Below are 20,123 nucleotides of genomic sequence, written 5' to 3' on the forward strand. Positions count from 1 at the left end.
AGGTCACTTACAATAGATGAAAGGTGGAAACTGCCTAAATATCTATCAGTGGATGAATGGATACACAAAACGTGTTATATTCATACAATGGAATATTATTCAGCCACAAAAAGAGATAAAATTCTGGAATGGAGAGCCCAGAAGTAAACCCATGCCTATATGGTCATTTAAACTATGACAAAAAAAGGAAGAATATAGATGGGGTAAAGACAGTCTATGCAATAAATGGTGTTGGGAAAACTGGATTGAACATGCAAAAAAATGAAACTGGCCCACCTTTGTACACCGTATTAAATAAACTCAAAATGGATTAAAGACTTAAATGTAAATCCCGAAACCACAAAACGCCTAGAAGAAAATACAGGAAGCAGACTCTCAGACATCACCCTTAGTAATATTTTCACTGCTACACTCATATCTTCTTGGGCAAGGGAAACAACAAAAGAAAAAATATAAACAAATGGGATTAAACATTTACACCCCTCACAAAATGCATCAAACTAAAAAGTTTTTGCACAGCAAAGGGAACCACCACCAAAATGAAAAGACATCCTACTGAATGGGAGACAATATTAGCCAATAACACATCTGATAAGGGATTAATATCAAAATTTATAAAAAAAACTCATACAGCTCAACACCAAAAAAACAAACAATCCAACTAAAACAATGGGCAGAGGACCTGAATAGACATTTCCCCAATGAGGACATACAGATGGCCAACAGACACATGAAAAAATGCTCTGCAGTCACTAATCAGAGAAATGCAAATAAAAACCACAGTGAAATATTACCTTACAGGTGTCAGAATGGCTATCATCAATAAATCAACAAACAAGTGCTGGCGAGGATGTGGAGAAAAGGGAACCCTCGTGCACTGTTGGTGGGATTGCAGATTGATGCAGCCACTGTGGAAAACAGTATGGAGGGTCCTCAAAAAATTAAAAATAGAACTACCTTATGACCCAGCAACTCCACTCCTGAGTATTTATCCAAAGAAATCCAAAACACTAACTTGAAAAAAATATATGCTCCCGTGTTCACTGCAGCATATTTATTATAGCCAAGATATGGTAACAACTGAAATGCCCATCAACAGACGATTGGATAAAGAAACTGGAGTATTCATTACTCTGCCATAAAAAAGAATAAAATCTTACCATTCGCAACGACATGGATGGTTCTAGAGAATATTATCCTAAGTGAAATAAATCAGACTGAGAAAGACAAAGACCATATGATCTCACTTATATGTGAAATCTAAAGAACAGAATAGATGAACAAAACAGAAATAGACTCATAGATACAGAGAACAGACTGATGGTTGCTGGATGAGAAGGGGTTGGGGGATGGATAAGAAAGGTGAAGGGGTCAGGAAGTACAACTTGGTAGTTACAAAATCGTCACAGGGATGTGAAATACAGGATGGGGTATACAGTCAATAATACTGTACAAACTATGTATAGTGCTGGGTGAGTACAAGACTTATCAGGGGAATCACTTCATAAATTATACAAATGCCTAACCACTACTTGACATTAATATAAAATAATATTGAATGTCAACTATTATTTTAAAAATTACATAGTCATGGAATGTCAAGTACAGCACAGGGAATACAGTCAATGGTACTTTAATAGCTATGTATGGTGTCAGATGGGTGGCAGATTTCTGGGGTTATCATTTTGTGAGGGGTGTAAATGTCTAATCACTATGTTGTTTTGTACACCTGACACTAACAATAAAAAAGGAAAAAGGAAAAAAGAGATGAAGTTCTGCTACATGCTACAACATGGGTGAACCTTGAAAGCATTATGCCGTGTGAGACACTGGACACAAAAGGTCACAGACTGTATAATTCCATTTATATGAAATATTCAGAAGCGGTAAATCCATAGAGACAGAATGGACATTGGAGGTTGCCAGGAGCCACAGAGAAAATGGGGAGCAGATGAAATGTTTTGAAACTTGATAGAGATGGGGTGGTGATTGTACATTTGTGAATACAGTGAATTGTTCACTTTAAAGTAATTTCACCTCAATACAAAAATACATTGTTATTTATATGCACACACATATGTGTATTAGCGCCCTGGATATTTCCAGTTACAAAGTGCTGACCCAGAGACTACTTTTGTTAACCGAAAGGAACTGTCTTCCTCCTACCAACAAGGCTTACCCTGAGTCTAATCGTGAAGAACACGGAGACCAGTCCAAACTGAGGGACTGTGCACAAAGCAACGGACCTGAGCTCTTTAAAAATATCTATGTAATGAAAGAGAACAGGTTGGGAACTCTTCTAGATGAACAGAATCTAAAGAAACATGAAAATAAATGCAATGCATGATCCTGGATTGAGTCCCAATCCATATATTTTTCTTAAGGCATAAAGGACATTACTGGAGTAAGTGGGGTTTTTAAATATGAACCATACATTATTAGATAATACTATTTCACCAACATTAAACTTTCTGAACGTGGTGACTGTGTTGTGGTTATGCAGGAGAATGGTCTAGGTCTTAGGGGTAAATTGCCATGATATCTACAACCAACTCTCAGATGATTCACAAAAAGAGGTAGAGAGAGATGTGAATTCATTTTAGTATTCTTGCTATTTTTGTAGGTTCCATGTTTTCAAAAATAAACTAAGGGAAAACAATGATTAAAGTACATGCCCTACAACTCAGTAATCCCACTCCTCGCTTTATACATAACAGACACAGGTACCACATATGCAACAGAAATGCATATATTCAGGACACCAAAAGACACGTAGAAGAATGACATAGTAATATTCTTTGTAATACCTCAAACCTAAAAACAAAAATGTTCATTAGTAGTAAAAAGAATAAACTGTCGCATAGTCATTCAGTGAAACAGCACAGTGATGAAGAGCGCTCACGGCACACGCAGGACCACAGTGCACCTCACCATGAACAAGCAGCGGGGAAGCTGGCCACAGACACATCCTGCACACCCCAGGCATGTAAAGTATGAAAGCAGGAAAGGGTGACTGGCGGGCACGTAAGGCCAGACAGCCGACAATCCTGAGGGCGGAGGGTGGGGCCCAGGGAGTGGCGCGAGGGGACTTCTGGCGTGCTGGGTGCTGCCCACTCACCTCTGCGCGCCAGACACACAAGCCTGTTCCTTTTTGAAAATTCACCAAGGTGTACGCTTTCTTTAGGAGGGATAAGAAGCCATAATGCAAAATAATAAACATACAGAGGTACTACACAGGGGCATGGTAAGGGAGATAAACGGAAATACTATCAAAATTAAAAGAACAATCATATCTAGAGAGTATTGGGGGACATCAGGAAAGTTTGTAAACAAGAGGTGGAATTTGAGCAGAGAGCTCAAAATTCTATGGAATTCTATGGAATGCTTCTTATAAGGGGTATGATCTCAATTCATAGGGAGTAAAGAGAATTAAAGCAAAGCAGAAAGCCCTGCTATCGAGGAGGAAAAAAGTGCTCATTCAGCGCGTAATTTCTTCCTCTGGGTGACATGTGTACAAACTTAGGACGCGCAGAGATAGTGGATTAGCACTCAGCAGTGAAGCGAGTTTACTGAGCTGACGGATTGAGCAGCTGAATTGGTGACAGTGCTTCTCTAATAATCAAGTACCTACCAATAGGCAATAAGCACTAAAAATTATTTCTCTGTATCAGCAGAATGCTCCATCATGGTGGAAACGTTCCGCATCTGTGCTGTCCGTTACAGTAACAGCAGCCACTGGCTACAGGTGGCTATCGAACTTGAAATGTGGGTAGTGCCACCAAGAAACTGGATTTTAAATTTTATTTCATTTTAATTAAAATTTAAACAGCACTTATAGCACAGTTCAAAATCCTAAAATAAGCAATTACTGAACTAGAGAGAATTTGTTTGATAATTATCTCCTGAGTTCATTTACCACAGAAGTTTCTAAAGCACAGAAACTAGAGCAGCTGGAATTAAACCTTGGATACCATAAGTAATATAGTATTAACATTTGTAGGTTTGAAAACAAAACTCAAGATATTCATACCAAGGCAAGTGATAAGTACCAAATACTAATGAAAATAGGTACTGATGTGAATGACCGTTGGCTTCTAGTTTAACTGCTTAGAAACCCTGCATTCAGTCATGCCGCAGAGCAGCAGCTACTGGGAATCACTCAACATCAGTTACAGGACACCTAAGACAGTTCACTTTCTGCTCCTGCCACTTTCTGGCTGTGCAACACTGAGTAAGTTACATAATTTCTCTTTGCCTTGGTTTCCTCACTTTTAAAATAGGTATATTTCTGCCTCCCAGAGCTACAGCGAAGATGAAATGAATTGCCACTTTTCAGGTACTGGGACGTTGCCTGCACACATCAGGGTCTATGGTGGGCTGATAGTGTCCCCCCCCCCAGTATGTCCTCGTCCTGATCTTCAGGACCTGTGAACATTATTTGAAAAACTATTTTTGCATATGTTATTAAGTTAAGGGTCTTGAGATGAGATTATACTCGATTATCTGGGTGGGCCCGAAATGCCATCATAAGTGTCCTCAGAGAGGGGCAGGCGAGACAGCTGAGTGAAGGCCACGTGAGACGGAGGCAGAGAATGAATGGAGTGACGGACGGGCCACAAGTCCTCCAGGGGCAGGAAGAGGCCGGGAACCGGTCCTCCCGCGGGGCCCCTGGAGAGGCGCGCGGCCCTGCCAACACCTTACTTGGGGCTCTGGCCTCCAGAACTTGTTCTAAACCACCCGGTTTGTAGTCCTTCGTTACAGCCCACAGGAAACTAATACAAGGTTCAGGTTAGCTTTAACTATTAGTATTCTAACTCCTTCCTAATGACACTGAAAAGGTTAGAAAGCGAATTCCCCAGACAGCCTGACGCTGCAGCTCAGAGTTGGTCCGGGAACCGGGGCGGTGGGGTGTGTTGCTTTCTGGAGCAGGTGGCTGCGGCAGCTTCCCCACTGGGGGGCGGCACAGCTTCCTGCGGGGGAGGCAGCGCGCAACCTTCCTGGTTCTACGCTGCAGGAGAAATCTGAAGGCTAGAGGAAATTCTCGGAAACTAAACCTAGAACCTATTGCTCCTAAAGCCCTTGAAATGATGTCTGTATTAAATCCCTTTTTCCTATACATTAATTCAAGAAGATTCAGTAACTTGCAAGGAAAACCCGAAACAGAAGTAAAATTTATATGGCATAGGCCCTTGAAATAAACACTTTGCGGCTCACACGAGGGAGACGACTCAGTTGTAGTGAATGCTGAGCTCAGCGCAAAGGGAAGTGCAAACCTGAGACAGCACGGGAGAGCTGATGCACATGTCGCACATTACCCAGAGCTTCCCACGGACGACTGATCTGGGGAAGCCTGACCACTGTAAAGGGAAGTGCAATTCTTGTGCATTCTCTTCCATGAATTTTTCAAGGGCTCAAAATACTTTTCTACCATCATGAATTTTGATACAAGCAAAGGGACAAGTATAAACATTCCATCATCTACATAAACTGTGACACTAAGAAGCAAAAGACTTGGCCAAAACTGGACAATCTCCACAAATAAATTCCCCAGACTCGGACCTTTGCATCTCAGAGCTAAAATAGATCTTAGGACCTATCTAGACCATCACCTTCAATTTACAAAAGTGGCAACATAATTGTGTAAGAACTAGGTATTTTGGTTTTACTCACTTCTGGGTTGCATCCGCATGCCAGGAGAGGGACACACACCCCCCAACTCCACAGGGACAAAGCTCCTCTGCTCTGGACCCCCGCCCCCAGACCTCACATTCACTGTACCTACCTCTTCATCTGGCTATTCATCTGTATCCTTTATAATATCCTTTAAAATAAACTGGTAAACGTAAGGAAATGTTTCCCCGAGAGATGAGTCATTCTAGCAAGTTACCAAACCCGAGGAGGGGATCACTCACGGTCAGTTGGAAGCACAGCTGACAACCTCGACTTGCGACTGGAGTCTGAACTGCGTGCAGTCTGTGGGGCTGAGCCCTGCATCTGTGCGATCTCCTTCTCTCTCCAGGTAGTTCAGAATTGAGTCAAATTAGTAGGACACCCCATCAGTGTCCGCCAAGATTGGAGAATTACTAAAAGTGACAGCACATCACAGAAAACGAAAATTTAGCTTTTACTTAAAATTATTAAGTTAGCTATTTTAAAAGCCGTGGCCTGTCACAAAGCAAACTATAGCTTCAGATTTAAAAACGAGGCTAGGCACGTCCGGGAGCCTGGAGACCCAAAACAGGTTTCAGGAACTATACTGCTTGAGACAAAAAAATGTAGCCTGTTAAGCCCAAGGTGAATTATCTTGTCTTTCAGCTCTTAAGGTCACATCACTGACTCACAATCCCACGGTGTGTTCCAGAATTCTGGTTTGTTTGGAAAGAAGAAGACCTCTCAACCCCAGTAACAAAGGACAGGATGACGCCAAGGGAAAAATAAATCATTAAGAAGATCATGCAAGCTAAAATCAAAACCGACCAATCAACACAGCCCACAACCCTAAACCCCTTACTCATGATTTTTGTCCTTAAAAAGAGGCCATTTGAAAACCATCAGGGAGTTCAGGTCTTTGAGCATCAGATGCCTATTTTCCTTTCACTGGTACCTTTGAGATATATGTTCTTTCCTTTCACTACAACCCAGTGTCAGTTTATTTGGCTGTCTAGATGCCGGACAAAAAGACTCTACTTCGGGGTCAACAATGTTACTTGGTGGTGTTGGAAAAACATTCCAGAATAATGTAATGGGAGCATGAACTGCAGAGTCAGATTAATCTAATTTCAAGGCCCACACATGCCATTTACAATCAGTGTCCCCTAAACAGGTTAGAAGACTTACCTGCCAACGCTACCTAAAAAGTGTATCAGGAGTACCAAAATGAAATTACATATGAAAAATGCTTTATAAAATGTAAAATGCTATATAAAGTACTGTTACCATAAACGAGAAATGAGTGAAGCTCCTGTGGGATTTGGGGATCTGCCCAAGGTCACACCTCAGGCAAAATCCCCATGGTATTGACCACCCTGGGCTATTTATTAATAATTTAAATTTTGTTATCACCTCCCAAATGGCAGTTATACATGTATAGAGAGAGCAATCAAATTTCCTAAAACATCATTTTAACCTGTTGTTCCCACTTTACTCCCCCAAATGTTTTACCAGAGCTGGTAAGAAGCAATAATAAAAGTTACTGACTCGATTCTGTTTTATGTTCGTCCTCTCTGCCACAAGTGCTGGCCAATATAAGAGGCATGAAAGACCTCAAATATCGGTCATTCCAGTTCCTGAAAACTAAGTTTACTCACTTTCTACCTAATCTTCTAAATGTCTGCTCTCCAGCTATCTCAGAGGGTCTGTGCGCTAAGACAGCAGAGTCTTCACAAAAGAATACTCAGCTCAGGTCTGAGGTAGCCTCTGCATCCGCTACTAATTTGCAGGAACTACAGAGAACAAAAGAACAAGTTGAACTTGCACCATGAGCATGCAGTCAGCAAAACTGGACTGTAAGAAAGTCAACAAGCTAAGGCCCAAGTTCTTCAACAGATAAACTCTAAGGGAAAGAAAGGTATGAAAGAACGTGTACATTGATTTAAAAGACATGACTACGGTCATACAATGAAACTCTACCGAATGATCAGGGGGAATGAGCCAGCATCCACACGTTACGTGCACACCGCTAAAGGAAAGATGTCAGTCTGAAAAGGCTACATGTTGTGTGACCCCATCTATCTGACATTCTGGAAATGGCAAAACCACAGAGCACAGGGGTTCCAGGGGATTTAGAGGGATGAGTAGGTAAAGCACGGGGATTTTAGGGCAACAGAAGTGTTTTGTATGGCACTGTAGTGGTACATGCATGACCCCACACAGCACGTCTGTCAAAACCCACTGAACTTGACAGCGTAAGAGCAAACCTTAATATGCAATATGCAATTTCTTAAATAACTGGTTCAGCAGTCAGATGCCCGGATGGAATGCGTGCTAAGAATATAGAACCTGACTGTATTATAAATATATGACAAAACCTTACTGAAAAGGGTGGAGAGAAAGTTACCTAAGTAACTTGGAAACGGGTGGAGTGTAAAACCAAACACAAAAGGAATCATACATGCTCTAGGTGACAGTTGTTTCCCAAGGGGTTAACAATTCAGAGACTGCTACATGTACACATTGAGATTAAACAGGTAAGTGCATGGATGACAGATGAGAGCCAGATTTCCCTGGTGGACACAGTTACTATAGATAAGCAAGAGGGGGAGGCCGGAATGACCCATGTAGTACTGAGTTAAGAGCTGGAGACTTCAGCATGAGCTCAGGTACAGTTTAAGATGGGTGGCGATGGATATATATATATGTATGTATGTATATGTATATATATATAACTATATTGAATTACAGTAGGTCCTTGAATAATATCGTTTCGTTCAATGGTCATTTCATTACGTTTGAGGGAAAAACCCTGATTCCCAGCCAGGACTACTGCCTGTACAGAGTTTGCACGTTCTCTCGTGTTTGTGTGCGTTTTCTCCGGGGACTCTGGATTCGTCCCACATCCCAAAGTGGTGCATGTGAGGTGAACTGGCGTGTCTAAGTCGTCCCAGGAAGAGTGATGGTGGGTGTGAGTGCGCTGCAACGAAGGGCCTCCTGTCTGGGTGGGTTCTGCCCTGCACCGAGCTGCTGACTATGATAAGCTCTGACTCCCTGCCAGCACTGGACTGGTGGGCTAGCAAATAATTCTCACTTGTTTTTATTAACCTTTCTCACGTGTACGTATGTATAGCTCACATTTATTACACTGTCTAAGTAATAAATGTCTAAGATCCAAGTGTTTTGGATCTTTATTTGGAAGTTTGGTGATATTTTTGTGACCAGAAATACAGCACAGGAACTCAACTCATTTAGATCAATTGGCCTATGGTAAAATTGATTTCAATAAGCGTTTCACTTAAAGTCGTAGTTTCCAAGAACCTACCGACAACAGTGAGTCAGTGAGGAATGCTGTACAGACGTGTATGTACACACACCTGTTTCCTAGCTCTGTCCTTGAACTTCAGGATTCACAAGCAGCAGAGCCTGGGCCCAGACCATATTTTCTCATTCCTTCTCCAATAAAAAGAACCAGGACTCCTTGGAGAAATGGCAGATTATAAAGTCGGGGGAGAACATATACAATGGGAGCCTCGAACATCTTACAATACCAGAAAGTAAAGAAGTGCTCAACACCAAAAACAAATGACGAAGGTATGTCAAAGGGACACAGAAGCCAAATGGAAGAGCTCCCAGTGGCTAAAGCTGGAACAATTTGAGCAAAAAACTAAATAACACAGTACTGTATTCTAACCTATAGTATAAAATAAATATCCACAAGTCCACACTGACATAAATGACTGAATACATGCATGAACGGGAGAGAAAGGGCAGTTCTTCCATAGAGAAAAATTCCAAATAATTTATGTATAGACACTCTGCCCTCAGGGAGACGGAGGGTAACTGCCCACTCCCTAAGTACCTGTGTAGAGGTGACTTCCCTCCCAAGAGGACAGTATGGAAAGGAAGGGAAAAAATCACTTCCCAACAGTGGAGCGATCTAACAGCCACGTGGTCAAGCTTCCCATCAACGGTGATTAAGTCGTGTGGACTGCGTCACCCTTGACGGAACCTGAGAAGGGCGCGTGGGCTCTGTGGTCTTCCTCCCCTAATCTGTAACCATGAGAAAAACAGACAAACCCAAATCGAGGGACATCCTACAAAACAAACGATCAATACTCCTCCAAACTGTTAAGGTCATCAAACATAAGGAAGGTTTGCGAAACTGTCACCATCTAGAGAAGCCTGAGACATGCCGACTAAACGTGATGTGGGACCCTGCATGGGGTCGTGGGGATAAAATTTCTGTAATTTTTTTTTTAATATATAGATGCATGAATTTTAATCTTCCTCCATAAAACTTATCAACATCTGAGCATCTAGAATTTAGGAGAAAATAAAATCTGAATAGAATGTGAAGTTTAATAATAATGTATCAAGCTCAGTCACTGGCTGTGAGAGACGGACCATGGTAAAGTAAGATGTTAACCAGGAAAACCAGGAGTGCGTGTCAGATATGGGAACGCTCTGTATTATATTTGTAACTTTTCTGTAAATCTATAACTATTATTAATTTGCATACAACCAAATACACACACAAATGGAAACTGGGGAAATCTGAGCGAGATGGGCAGATTGTATTAAAGATGGAGACTTCCCAGTTGTAACACTGTACCACAGGTTTGCAAGATCTTACCACTGGGGGAAACTAAGTAAAAAGTACATGGGACCTCTCTGTATTATTTTTTTACAACAGCATGTTAATCTACAATCATCCCAAAATAAAAACTTTAATTAAAAAAATAAAACCTTTTTCCCTTTTAGACTTTTTTAGTTGGAATGGCGTGTCCCCCACTCAGTATGAATGGTTTAATGTTTTGTTGTAATGATTTGAAAGATCCAGTAAATTAATAAAGAAAGCAAAAAGTTAATTCCTCAAAGCAAAGCAGTTAGAAAAGAAAAAAGTTTGCTTAAAAAAAAAAAGATATGTTCAAAAAAATGAATAGAAAAAGAAAAAAGAAAAAAGCCAGGAGAGAGCTCCCAGCAGCATTCTCACCATCGTCTCTAAGTACCTGACTCGTTTCCAACAAAGACTCATTTAGTCATTCGTGGAGCCAGTGACAGGTCCATTCCCGGCTCTTGGTCTACTACCGACCAGACCGTGTATCCTGTCAGTCCAGGTATTGTGTCTAAGCCAGTGATCGCAGAACTGTTCCCAACGATGATTTCTACTCAAAAGATCAACCGAGATTCATTCATGTCTCAATAGACGCATCTCAGACTCCAGACCTGAGACAGCGCTGATGAACAGATGACCAGTAGAGAGCCCTAGAGTAAATCCTTTTCTAAAACACAGGGCAAAGTACCACTGACTTGAGATAAATAATACAAGAGCAAGTTTCAACTGAAATGATCTCCCTTTCCCAGCACAATCCTGACACCACCTCTCTAGCTACTCTCTTCTTAGGTAAGTGTCCGTAACCTATAGTCACTTTGTAAAGGTACAAAACGGAAGTTAGGACATTACTTATACTCGATGAACCTATACTGTCTTTTCGTGTTTTACATTTGGTTTTTTTATTTCTCCCCTTTTAGCTACCTCCCTTGCTCCCTGCTTTTTCCTATATAAAACTGCACTTTTAAATTCATCTCAGGTCTGACGTCAAGTAGACAATCGCATTTGAATCCCTCGGCAAACCAAAACATATATAGTTAAAAACGTCTTGCCTAAGACAATTCCTTCCCTAAACTGATTACCAAGATTACGTTTTACAAATTCTTAAATTCCTCAAATTGAAAGCTTGTATTTTTTTTAAAAAAAGGAAAATATCCAATGCTGTTATCATTCAATGGACTATTGATTTCACAGCTAAAAAGAGTGAGATCTATATACATAGGCAACAAGTGAAAAAAGAAAACAATATACCCAACACGTATGTTTAAATAAAAACAAAAACATGTAACTTTGCTATATATGTACATACATACGGGCAATTTTTTAATAAGTCTAGAAGATGCAGCCAGCAAACAGATCTTAATAATGGTTCTCTGGGGCCAGGGAAGACTCACCTTGTATATTCTATAAGTCTCTAAGGTAGTTTCTTTTTACACATTGAGAGTACATTCATATTATCATTTCTGGTAATTATTGTTTTTAAAAGACATGGATTCATGAATTTTAAGCTTCCTCAGTAAAACTTACCCGCATCTGAGCATCTGGCATTATCTATGTATAGGCTAAAATTATCCTATGTTTAGGAATTTTCATTGGACAGCTACAAATACTCTAAATTTAAAGGCAGATATTATCTTGCTATGTGACACCTCCTGCTTAAATGGCCTTTTAACAATTATGATTTCAATTCCTCAAAACAGAAACCCGGAGGCAAGTGTTGACTCTGGTCTACAGAGAGAATGGGAAGTTAAAAAAAAAAGGAATCCTCCCACTGTCTTTCAAAGGGTGCCCATGCCACATTTCTTTAAATAGTGGTGTTAAAAACCACAAACGTAGAAAAAGAAAATAGTTTCAGTCAAGATGGCAGAGTAGGTAAATCCTGTTTGCCTCCTCTCATGACCACATGAAAATCACAAAGTACAGAACAACCATCGTTGAGGAGCACCTGAAGTCTAATTGAACCAAAGCCCTACAACTAAGAACATACAGAAGAAGCCACCTTCAGACTGGCAGGATGGGCAGAGACGCAGAATGAGCTGGTCCCACACCCATGTATGACCATTAAAAACCTGGAAGGATATTTCGGCTGTGAAGGTCTCCCCTGACGAGTGAGGGGTCCCAAACCCCACACCAAGCTCCCCAGTTTCCAATGCTGGGAAGAGAAGTTTGCACAATTTCTGGCTGTGAAAACCAGCAGAGATTATGGTTGAGTGAGGCAGAGGACAGCTAGAGTCCCAGGAGCTCCTCTTAAAGGTCCCACACACAGTCTTACTCACTGATGGACTCACTCACTCTGAGCTCCAGTGCTAGGGAAGCAGCTTGAAAGGCACCAGGGACATGTGGTGGGTAACTGAGTTGTTTGGCTTCAGGGCAAGAGCTTTCTCCCAGCAGAAGTGCTCGTAGAATGCATTGTTTCTTTGTTGAGCCCTCCCTACTACCAGTGTGCATACCCAGGCAGCTGCCATATCTGAATCTCCATCAACCTAGCTAACACCATTCATGCACCCTGCCCCAGTGATTCCGAGACTCCGCCCTGGTGATTCCAAGACCCCGCCACACCCAACTTGCAGACTCAACCACGCCGGTTCCAGTGGCTTTTCCATACAAACAGCCAATCTTGACTCGTGCTGTATGGACTTTCCTAAAATCTCTCAAAGGCTCACAAAACCCAAACAAGCTGCCTCTGGCTTCAGTGAGTCCCATACCTCTTGCTGAGCAGCCCCAAGCCTGGCACTAGCAGCAGCCAGCTCAGATCCCTGCTTGGCTTCTCCAAGCACCTCCAAACCCAGCGCAGGTGGGCAGCCATCTGTGGATTGCTTTCTGCTTCATGCCAGATGGCCCTGGACAGGGCACAGGCTGCAGCTGAACTTGGCCTGTGGGTGGGCCCCTTTCAGGAGGCCCAGGGGATGGCACTCCCAATGGTCAGCTTCAGACTGAGCCATAGCATCAACTGGCTGCCTCCAAGGACAACACACCCAAACGTCAGACTGGGCAGGAACCAGAACCCCGCTAAAGCAAATCCTGCGCTTTAGGGTCAGCCCCTGCACTACAGCTCCTCCACTGTGGTCACAGCCAGTCTTCGCAACCAATCAGTCTGAGGGTCAATCCCTCCCATTGATGTGCAAACACCAACCAAGGCTCAACTACAACAGAAGGGAACACACAACCCACATAAGGGATACACCTGGAGTACCCAGCTCAGGTGACCAAGGAGACTGTGCCACTGGGTCCCAGAGGACACCTGCTACATAAGGCCACTCTACTAAGGCCAGAAGACATAAAGGCTCTACCTAATGCATAGAAATAAACATAGGGAGGCAGCCAAAATTGGGAGACAAAGAAACACGTCCCAAATGATAAAACAAAACAAAGGTCCAAAGAACTGAACAAAATGGAGACAAGAACTCTACCAGATGCAGAGTTCCAAACACTGGTTATAAGGATGCTCAGTGATCTCAAGGAGATCTTCAACAAAGAGATAGGAAACCTAAAAATGGAGATGGAAAACAAAACAGAACCAGTCAGAAATAAAGAATACAACAACTGAAATGAAGAATACATTAGAGGAAATCAATAGAGGAAACAGAGGATCAAATCATCAATTTAGAAGATAAGGTCGCATAAAACACCCAAATCAGAACAGCAAAAAAAAAATTCAAAAAAATGAGGACAGTTTAAGGGTCCTCTGGGACAACATCAAGCATATGAACATATGCATTATAGGGGTACCAGAAGGAGAACGAGAGAGAGCACAAGGAATTAAAAACCTATTTGAAGAAATAATGACCGAAAACTTTCCTAACCTGGCAAAGGAAATAAACACAGAAGCCCAGGAAGTTCAGAGTCCCCAACAAGATGAACCCAAAGAGGCCCATACCAAGGTACAACATAATTAAAGTGCCACGGGTTAAAGACAAAGAAGGAATCTTAAAAGCAGCAAGAGAAAAGTGGTTAGTTACATACAAGGGAGCTCCCATGAGACTATCAGCTGATTTCTCAACGGAAGCTTTGCAGGCCAGAGGGATTGGCACAAAATATTGAAAGTGATGAAAAGCAAGGATCTACAATCAAGACTACTCTACCCAGCAAAGCTATCATTTAGAATCAAAAGACAAAGAGCTTCCCAGACAAGAAAAACCTAAAGGAGTTCATCAACACCAAACCAGTTTTACAAGGAATGTTAGAGGGACTTCTTTAAGACGACAAAAAGAAAATAGATAAAAAATATGAATAAGATGGCAATAACTATATATCTATCAACAATTACTTTAAATGTAAATGGATTAAATGCTCCAATCAAAATAAGGTGGCTAAATGGATAAGAAAACAAGACCCTCACATATGCTTCCTACAAGAGACTCATTTCAGATCAAAAGACACACACAGACTGAAAGAGATGGAAAAGAGATATTTCATGAAAATGGAAACAGCCAAAAATCTCGGGTAGCAAAATAGACATTAAAACAAGGCCTATAACAAGAAACCAAGAAGGACCCAGTAATCAGTAATCCCACTTCTGGGTATTTATCCGAAGAAACCCAACACACTACTCTGAGGGGACATGCGCACCCATATGTTCATTGCAGCATTGTTTACAATGGCCACGATGTGGGGGCAGCCTGGGTGTCCATTAATAGAAGAAGGATAAAGAGGAGATGGTACATGTACTGGGGATGCCAAAAAATTGTATACTCATGACTCGTATTCATCTTTTGTTATCGGTATATATTGAATATTACAATTTTAATAGTTTTTCCCTTTCTTAAAATGTGTATACATTTTTTGGCACCCTCTGTATACAGTGGAATATTGTTCTGCCAGGGAAGGGAATGGGTCCTTGCCATCTGCAGCAGCATGAATGGACCTGAAAGGTACTGTGCTCAGTGGATTGTGCCAGACAGAGAGAGACAGATGCAATGTGATTTGGCTTATATGTGGAATCTAAGTAACAAAATACACAAACAAAACAGAAACAAACTCATAGATACAGAGAACATTTTGATGGTTGCCAGATGGGAGGGGGGGCTGGGGGGGTAAGTGAAAATAGGGAAGGGATTAAGAAGTACAAATAGGTTGTTACACAGTAGTCATGGGGATGTAGGGTACAGCATAAGGAAAATGCTCAGTATTGTAATAACTATATACAGTGTCAGATGGGTACTATATTTATCTGGGTGATCGATGGGAGAGGGTTTGGGGCGCAGCATTAAAAACATAAAAGAATTAAGAAGTACAAACTGGTGGTTACAACACAGCCCTGGGGGTGTAAAGTAAAGCATAGGGAATATAGTCAATAATATGGTGGTAACTATGTATAGTGCCAGGTGGGTACTAGACTAGTCAGGGAGATCACTTCTTAAATTGTATAAATGTCTAACCACTAATGCTGTACACCTGTAATTAATATAAAATATTGAATGTCAAAAAAGGGCAAAATAATTCAATCATTTTTTGGTGTTATGCCTTAAAATTAAAAAAATTAAAAAAAAAAGCAAAGAAAGAAAAAGCATGCTAGAGTAAGGTATTACTTCTGGATCTTAGAGCCCTCTGGCCTCTTACCTATCACTTCCCTGATAGATATCCTTCTTTCTAGCCCCTTTCCCAAACAAAAAAAAATTTTCCTAAGAATTTCTACCCAAAGAGTTGCTTTAAGCCCTAAACTGTGCTTTAAAAAACTCAAAAGCAGTTTTCTGTCCTCCAGATTACTGCCCAAATTAAACCAGACTCAATGGTCTAAAATTACTAGCAGTATGTTTGACAGCTCTTCTTCACTTGTGGTAAAACATACAGGTACTTGGTAAAAGTATTTACTATAGCTACAAATAAGGCTCTGTGTTTTGAAAATTAAGTTGCTGTAAAATTTTAATCACAGAAATGGTTCAAAGAAAGAAATTATGTAAAAAACATTACCTGTACTCCAAAGTGTATGTTCAAAATATAGCATAGACTATGTTAAGTCATAACAGCCAACAGAACTGAAAATCATTGATATTTTTATTGCTAATTTCTACCTTCACATACAAACCCTTATGTGGGAAGACACTTGTTATATTTACCACATGTCAGAAATGCACAGGACAGGCCACCGTGGTAGCACTCAGTCCTGAATCATAGAAACATTTTTACAGTCAGTAGTGCAATTCAAGCCTAAAGCAGGCAGAAAGTTATAAAATCTGACCCTGTTCTTCTCACTCTCTGCCTGTGAAAAGAAGAATCAAAGTTTGGATACAAAAACCATAGCCCACCTGTACTTAGATAAGAAAACTTAACTCCTGTTCACCCAGGAATTCATTTCTGTAGTTACACTGTAGCAGAGTGTCAATCTCACACAGAACATTTGTTTACAAAGATTGTGACTTAAGTTGACGTATCTTTGTAGGAAACTTATGGTTAAAAACAAAAATGTATTAAACTTATAGATCTGCTGAGAATCCTGTGCAAACTTTAAATAAAACAGATTATTCACTGTTAATCATCAGGGTTAAACTATTTTTCAAACCAACTCTTCCACTAGAGTGCTAGAAATGCAGTTACACCGGACCCACAATGATACAAGAAAAAGATCCCCCTAAAATTCCGAGAACAGATGAAGGATGTTTTGGTTCATGGTTGGTATACTACCAAAAAGGTACTGCAATACTGACCTGAATTTTCAAAGAGATATTTATCACCACCTCTTGTCTGTCTATAGCTCAAGTTGTTTCTTCAACAGCTTTCAAACTAAGCAACTGACATTAAAAGACTAACCCAAGCCATAGACATAAAAAAAAAGTGGTTCCTTTCTTTAGAAAATTAGACAAAGGATGGGTTAAACCTGACTCCCAACTTTGTTAAAAATTACAGGGGAAGGGGCGGGGGAGTGAAGAAGGAAGAGAGCAGGGGATTCCCTACTTAAAACAGTAGAGCTGAATCTTGTATCACATAAATGTTGACCAAGCTGCAGCACAGTAACAAGATCATCACCTGGAGAGCACCGGTTTCAGCGGGATAGATTTTCTTTTTAAGGACACACAATTTCATTCGCAAGAATTCCGCTTCGATCCTAATGTAAATCTGTTTCATCTCTGATTTTAGTTCATTCTAAGAGGTACTGACTGCTTCCCAACACCACGACTGATAAAAAAAAAAGTTAAGTTTAACATTACCTCCAAATCAGCAAATGTTACTTTTCCCATTAAAAAACATGCTACTCCAGTGGAAATTGCCTAACGACTCCCAAACTCAGATGGTAAATTGCAAAACCGCGTTTAGTTGTAAAACCAAGGTTTATTCAGATTAAGGGGAAAGAATACCATTATTTCCTTATTTCCAAATGATTGATAAGTCTAATTGCTTGGATGGGATGTAGACCTGAAAAATAATTTAACACTAAACATTATTTCTTCGGTGTCTCACGGAAGCGATCAGGTTCTTGCTAAGACTCTCACGCGGTAGAAAGCACGCCAAGTCCCACCCTCCCCTCAGACCAACCTTTTCTTTTAAACCCACTCCTTCATCGCCGGGTACAAGCGCTTCCACCAACTATACGGTTGTGCTCAGAAGGATGCGGCTTTCCTAGATACGGCTCTCAAGGGCCATGACTCGCTACATTTCTAACTGCCACGCCCAAACCTGAAATGGCACACACACAAAAAAGCCATCTCCCTATATTCTTGTAGACCCTGGACCCGGTGGGGCGTTTCAGTCAAGCACAGTGGTAACCACACCCTAACAGCCCCAGCCCTGACACACGGTTCCGTTCCCTCGGCGCAGGTAATCCAAGGGGACACTCCGGTATGTAACGCAAACTCAAGATGGTGGCAGGGAACTGACCCGTCACAGACCACCACACTGGCCCCAGATAACCTTCGTCCCCTACTAGGTTTTCGTCTTATTTTTTCTCAGTGCACGCATCCCGACCCCGAACCCTCCCAGCCTAGAGGATTCCTCCGAGGGGCCTCGCGCTGGAACGTCGGGCCCCCGACTCCTCGGTACCACGATTCCAACGCAACTGGAAGAGAAAGCCGCCCCTTCCAGACCTGCACTCGCCCGTCCCCGAAATTGGACACGCTCCCGAGACCCCGCCCCTGCTCAGTTCCCAGCCCCGCGGCCAGAAGCGGAGGAACACGGGGGAAGGGAGAGGCGGCGGGGGAAGAAGGGGAGGGGGTGGGGGCGAGGGTGGGGGAGGGGAATGAAAAAAGAGAAGAATACGCTCGAGCCCACCCCACTCCCGGCGTGCGCGGCCCGGGGTGGGTACGCGGCAGGCTAACGAGCCATCCCTACCTCTCCCTCGCCCCCCACCCCCTCCCGCGCGTGCCAGGCAGCGCTGCAGAGAGGGGTCTCCTCCGGCCCCCGGCCCAGCCCGCAGGTCGGGACGCGGGGAGGGGCTCACCTTGCGCTTGCGGGCCTCCGCCGTGCCGCTCCACACGAAGCACTGGTAGATGGCCCGCAGGTTCTGCTTCCAGTTGTCCACCTTGAAGCTGCTCAGGTGCGAACAGCCCGGCGGCGTCACCACCAGCTCCGCGTCCATGGCCTCGCTCTCCGGCTCGGGCCGGGAAACCATGGGGGGCAAGGCCCGGCCGCGCGCGGGGGGCGGCGAGGGGGACGAGGACGACGCCAGCGCGGCGCGGGGGCTGCTCGGCGGCGGACCCCGGCAGGCCAAGGGTCTGGCGCGCGCACAAAGCACGGGCGGCGGACAAAGATGGTGCTGCACGGCCGCGGAGGGGGAGGTGACGGCTTGCCAGACGCCGCCCGCGCAGCGCTCCCCGGGTTCGCGGAGGGCGGGGCGGGGCGCGGACGCCGCGGGCTGAGACTACGTCATCCCGGGCCGGTCGCGGGCGCCACACTGCGCATGCTCCAGCCCGCTCAGGCCCCGCCCCACCCCCTTCTCCCGCCTCCTCCGGTGCCCGCAGGCTCCTGGACAAACCTCACCGCAGAGGGCCGCAGGAGGTTGGAGTTAACGAGGGCCCGCCCCCGCACTTATGCGATTGGTCGCCGAATGTCCAGTGGCACCAGCAGCCTTTTCGTTAGCTGTCAGTGTAGTCCATCTGGTTCAGAACCACCTCCCGGGACTGGGGCTAATTGACATTCCCGGTTTCCCACCGAGAAGTGGGGAGGTGGGGCCATGCAGATGATTGGGTGACGGGGGGTGTCCGTCAGGGCACTGGACCGGTTTGCACCGGCCTGAGCTCTGCTGCAGAGAGGCGGAGCGACGAGCTGAGCTGTCCAAATCCTTGCAGTGTCGCTGGGCCTTGATCTCCAACCGCACTTTGCCAGCTAAGGCAGTACTTCCGTGTTTCACTGTCTGTTCCGTTGACAACAGAAGTCCTTCATCTGGACGTTCTGCAGGGTTCTCCATCTTCGAAGCTAGCCCAGACATTACAGTGCTGTCACCGTGGATTGGAACTGCCACTACCTGCTTGGTTCTGCTTCCTTGAAGCAGACTGGGGTCCCTTCCCACCAGGAATCCAGCACTATCCAAAGAAATAGGATGCGAGCTGCATATCTAATTTTAAATTTTCTAATAGCCACATTTTAAAAAAATGATAAGTGAAATTATGTAATAAACTTTAATCCAATATAGCCAATATGTCATCTCAACATGTAAACAATATTGCAAAATTATTAAATATTTTAGTTTTGGGATGAATTCTTCAAGATCTGGTATTTTATACTTACAGTATATCCAATTTATACTAGCCATATTTCAAGTGCTCACGGTTACCGTATTGGACGGCACAGGTCTGATCAGCGCACAAATGACTGAACCAGGGCAGACTGTGAAAAGATCTTTAAAGACAAATGCAAACAGTGTCTTCCGGGAGTAAAGGTCCAAAGGATCTGGGAAAACTTGGAGGCCATGTGGTGCTACTAACTTATA

At 43.1% G+C, this 20,123-nt stretch overlaps 1 protein-coding gene across 1 annotated transcript in view; it reads right to left on the reverse strand.

The window, feature by feature from the left end:
• The window catches only part of USP22 (ubiquitin specific peptidase 22), a 50,211-nt gene extending 31,021 nt beyond the window's left edge, over positions 1–19,190 (reverse strand). Inside the window, exon 1 of the mRNA XM_074320615.2 lies at positions 18,636–19,190. Coding sequence (XP_074176716.1) covers positions 18,636–18,806 — 171 coding nt within the window. The 5' untranslated portion in view covers positions 18,807–19,190. The remainder of the gene's footprint in view (positions 1–18,635) is intronic.
• Positions 19,191–20,123: the final 933 nt, after the last annotated feature.

Source organism: Rhinolophus sinicus, chromosome 12 (genome assembly GCF_057876585.1).
Source record: "Rhinolophus sinicus isolate RSI-liver-muscle chromosome 12, RSI-T2T, whole genome shotgun sequence".
NCBI classification, from domain to species: domain Eukaryota; kingdom Metazoa; phylum Chordata; class Mammalia; order Chiroptera; family Rhinolophidae; genus Rhinolophus; species Rhinolophus sinicus.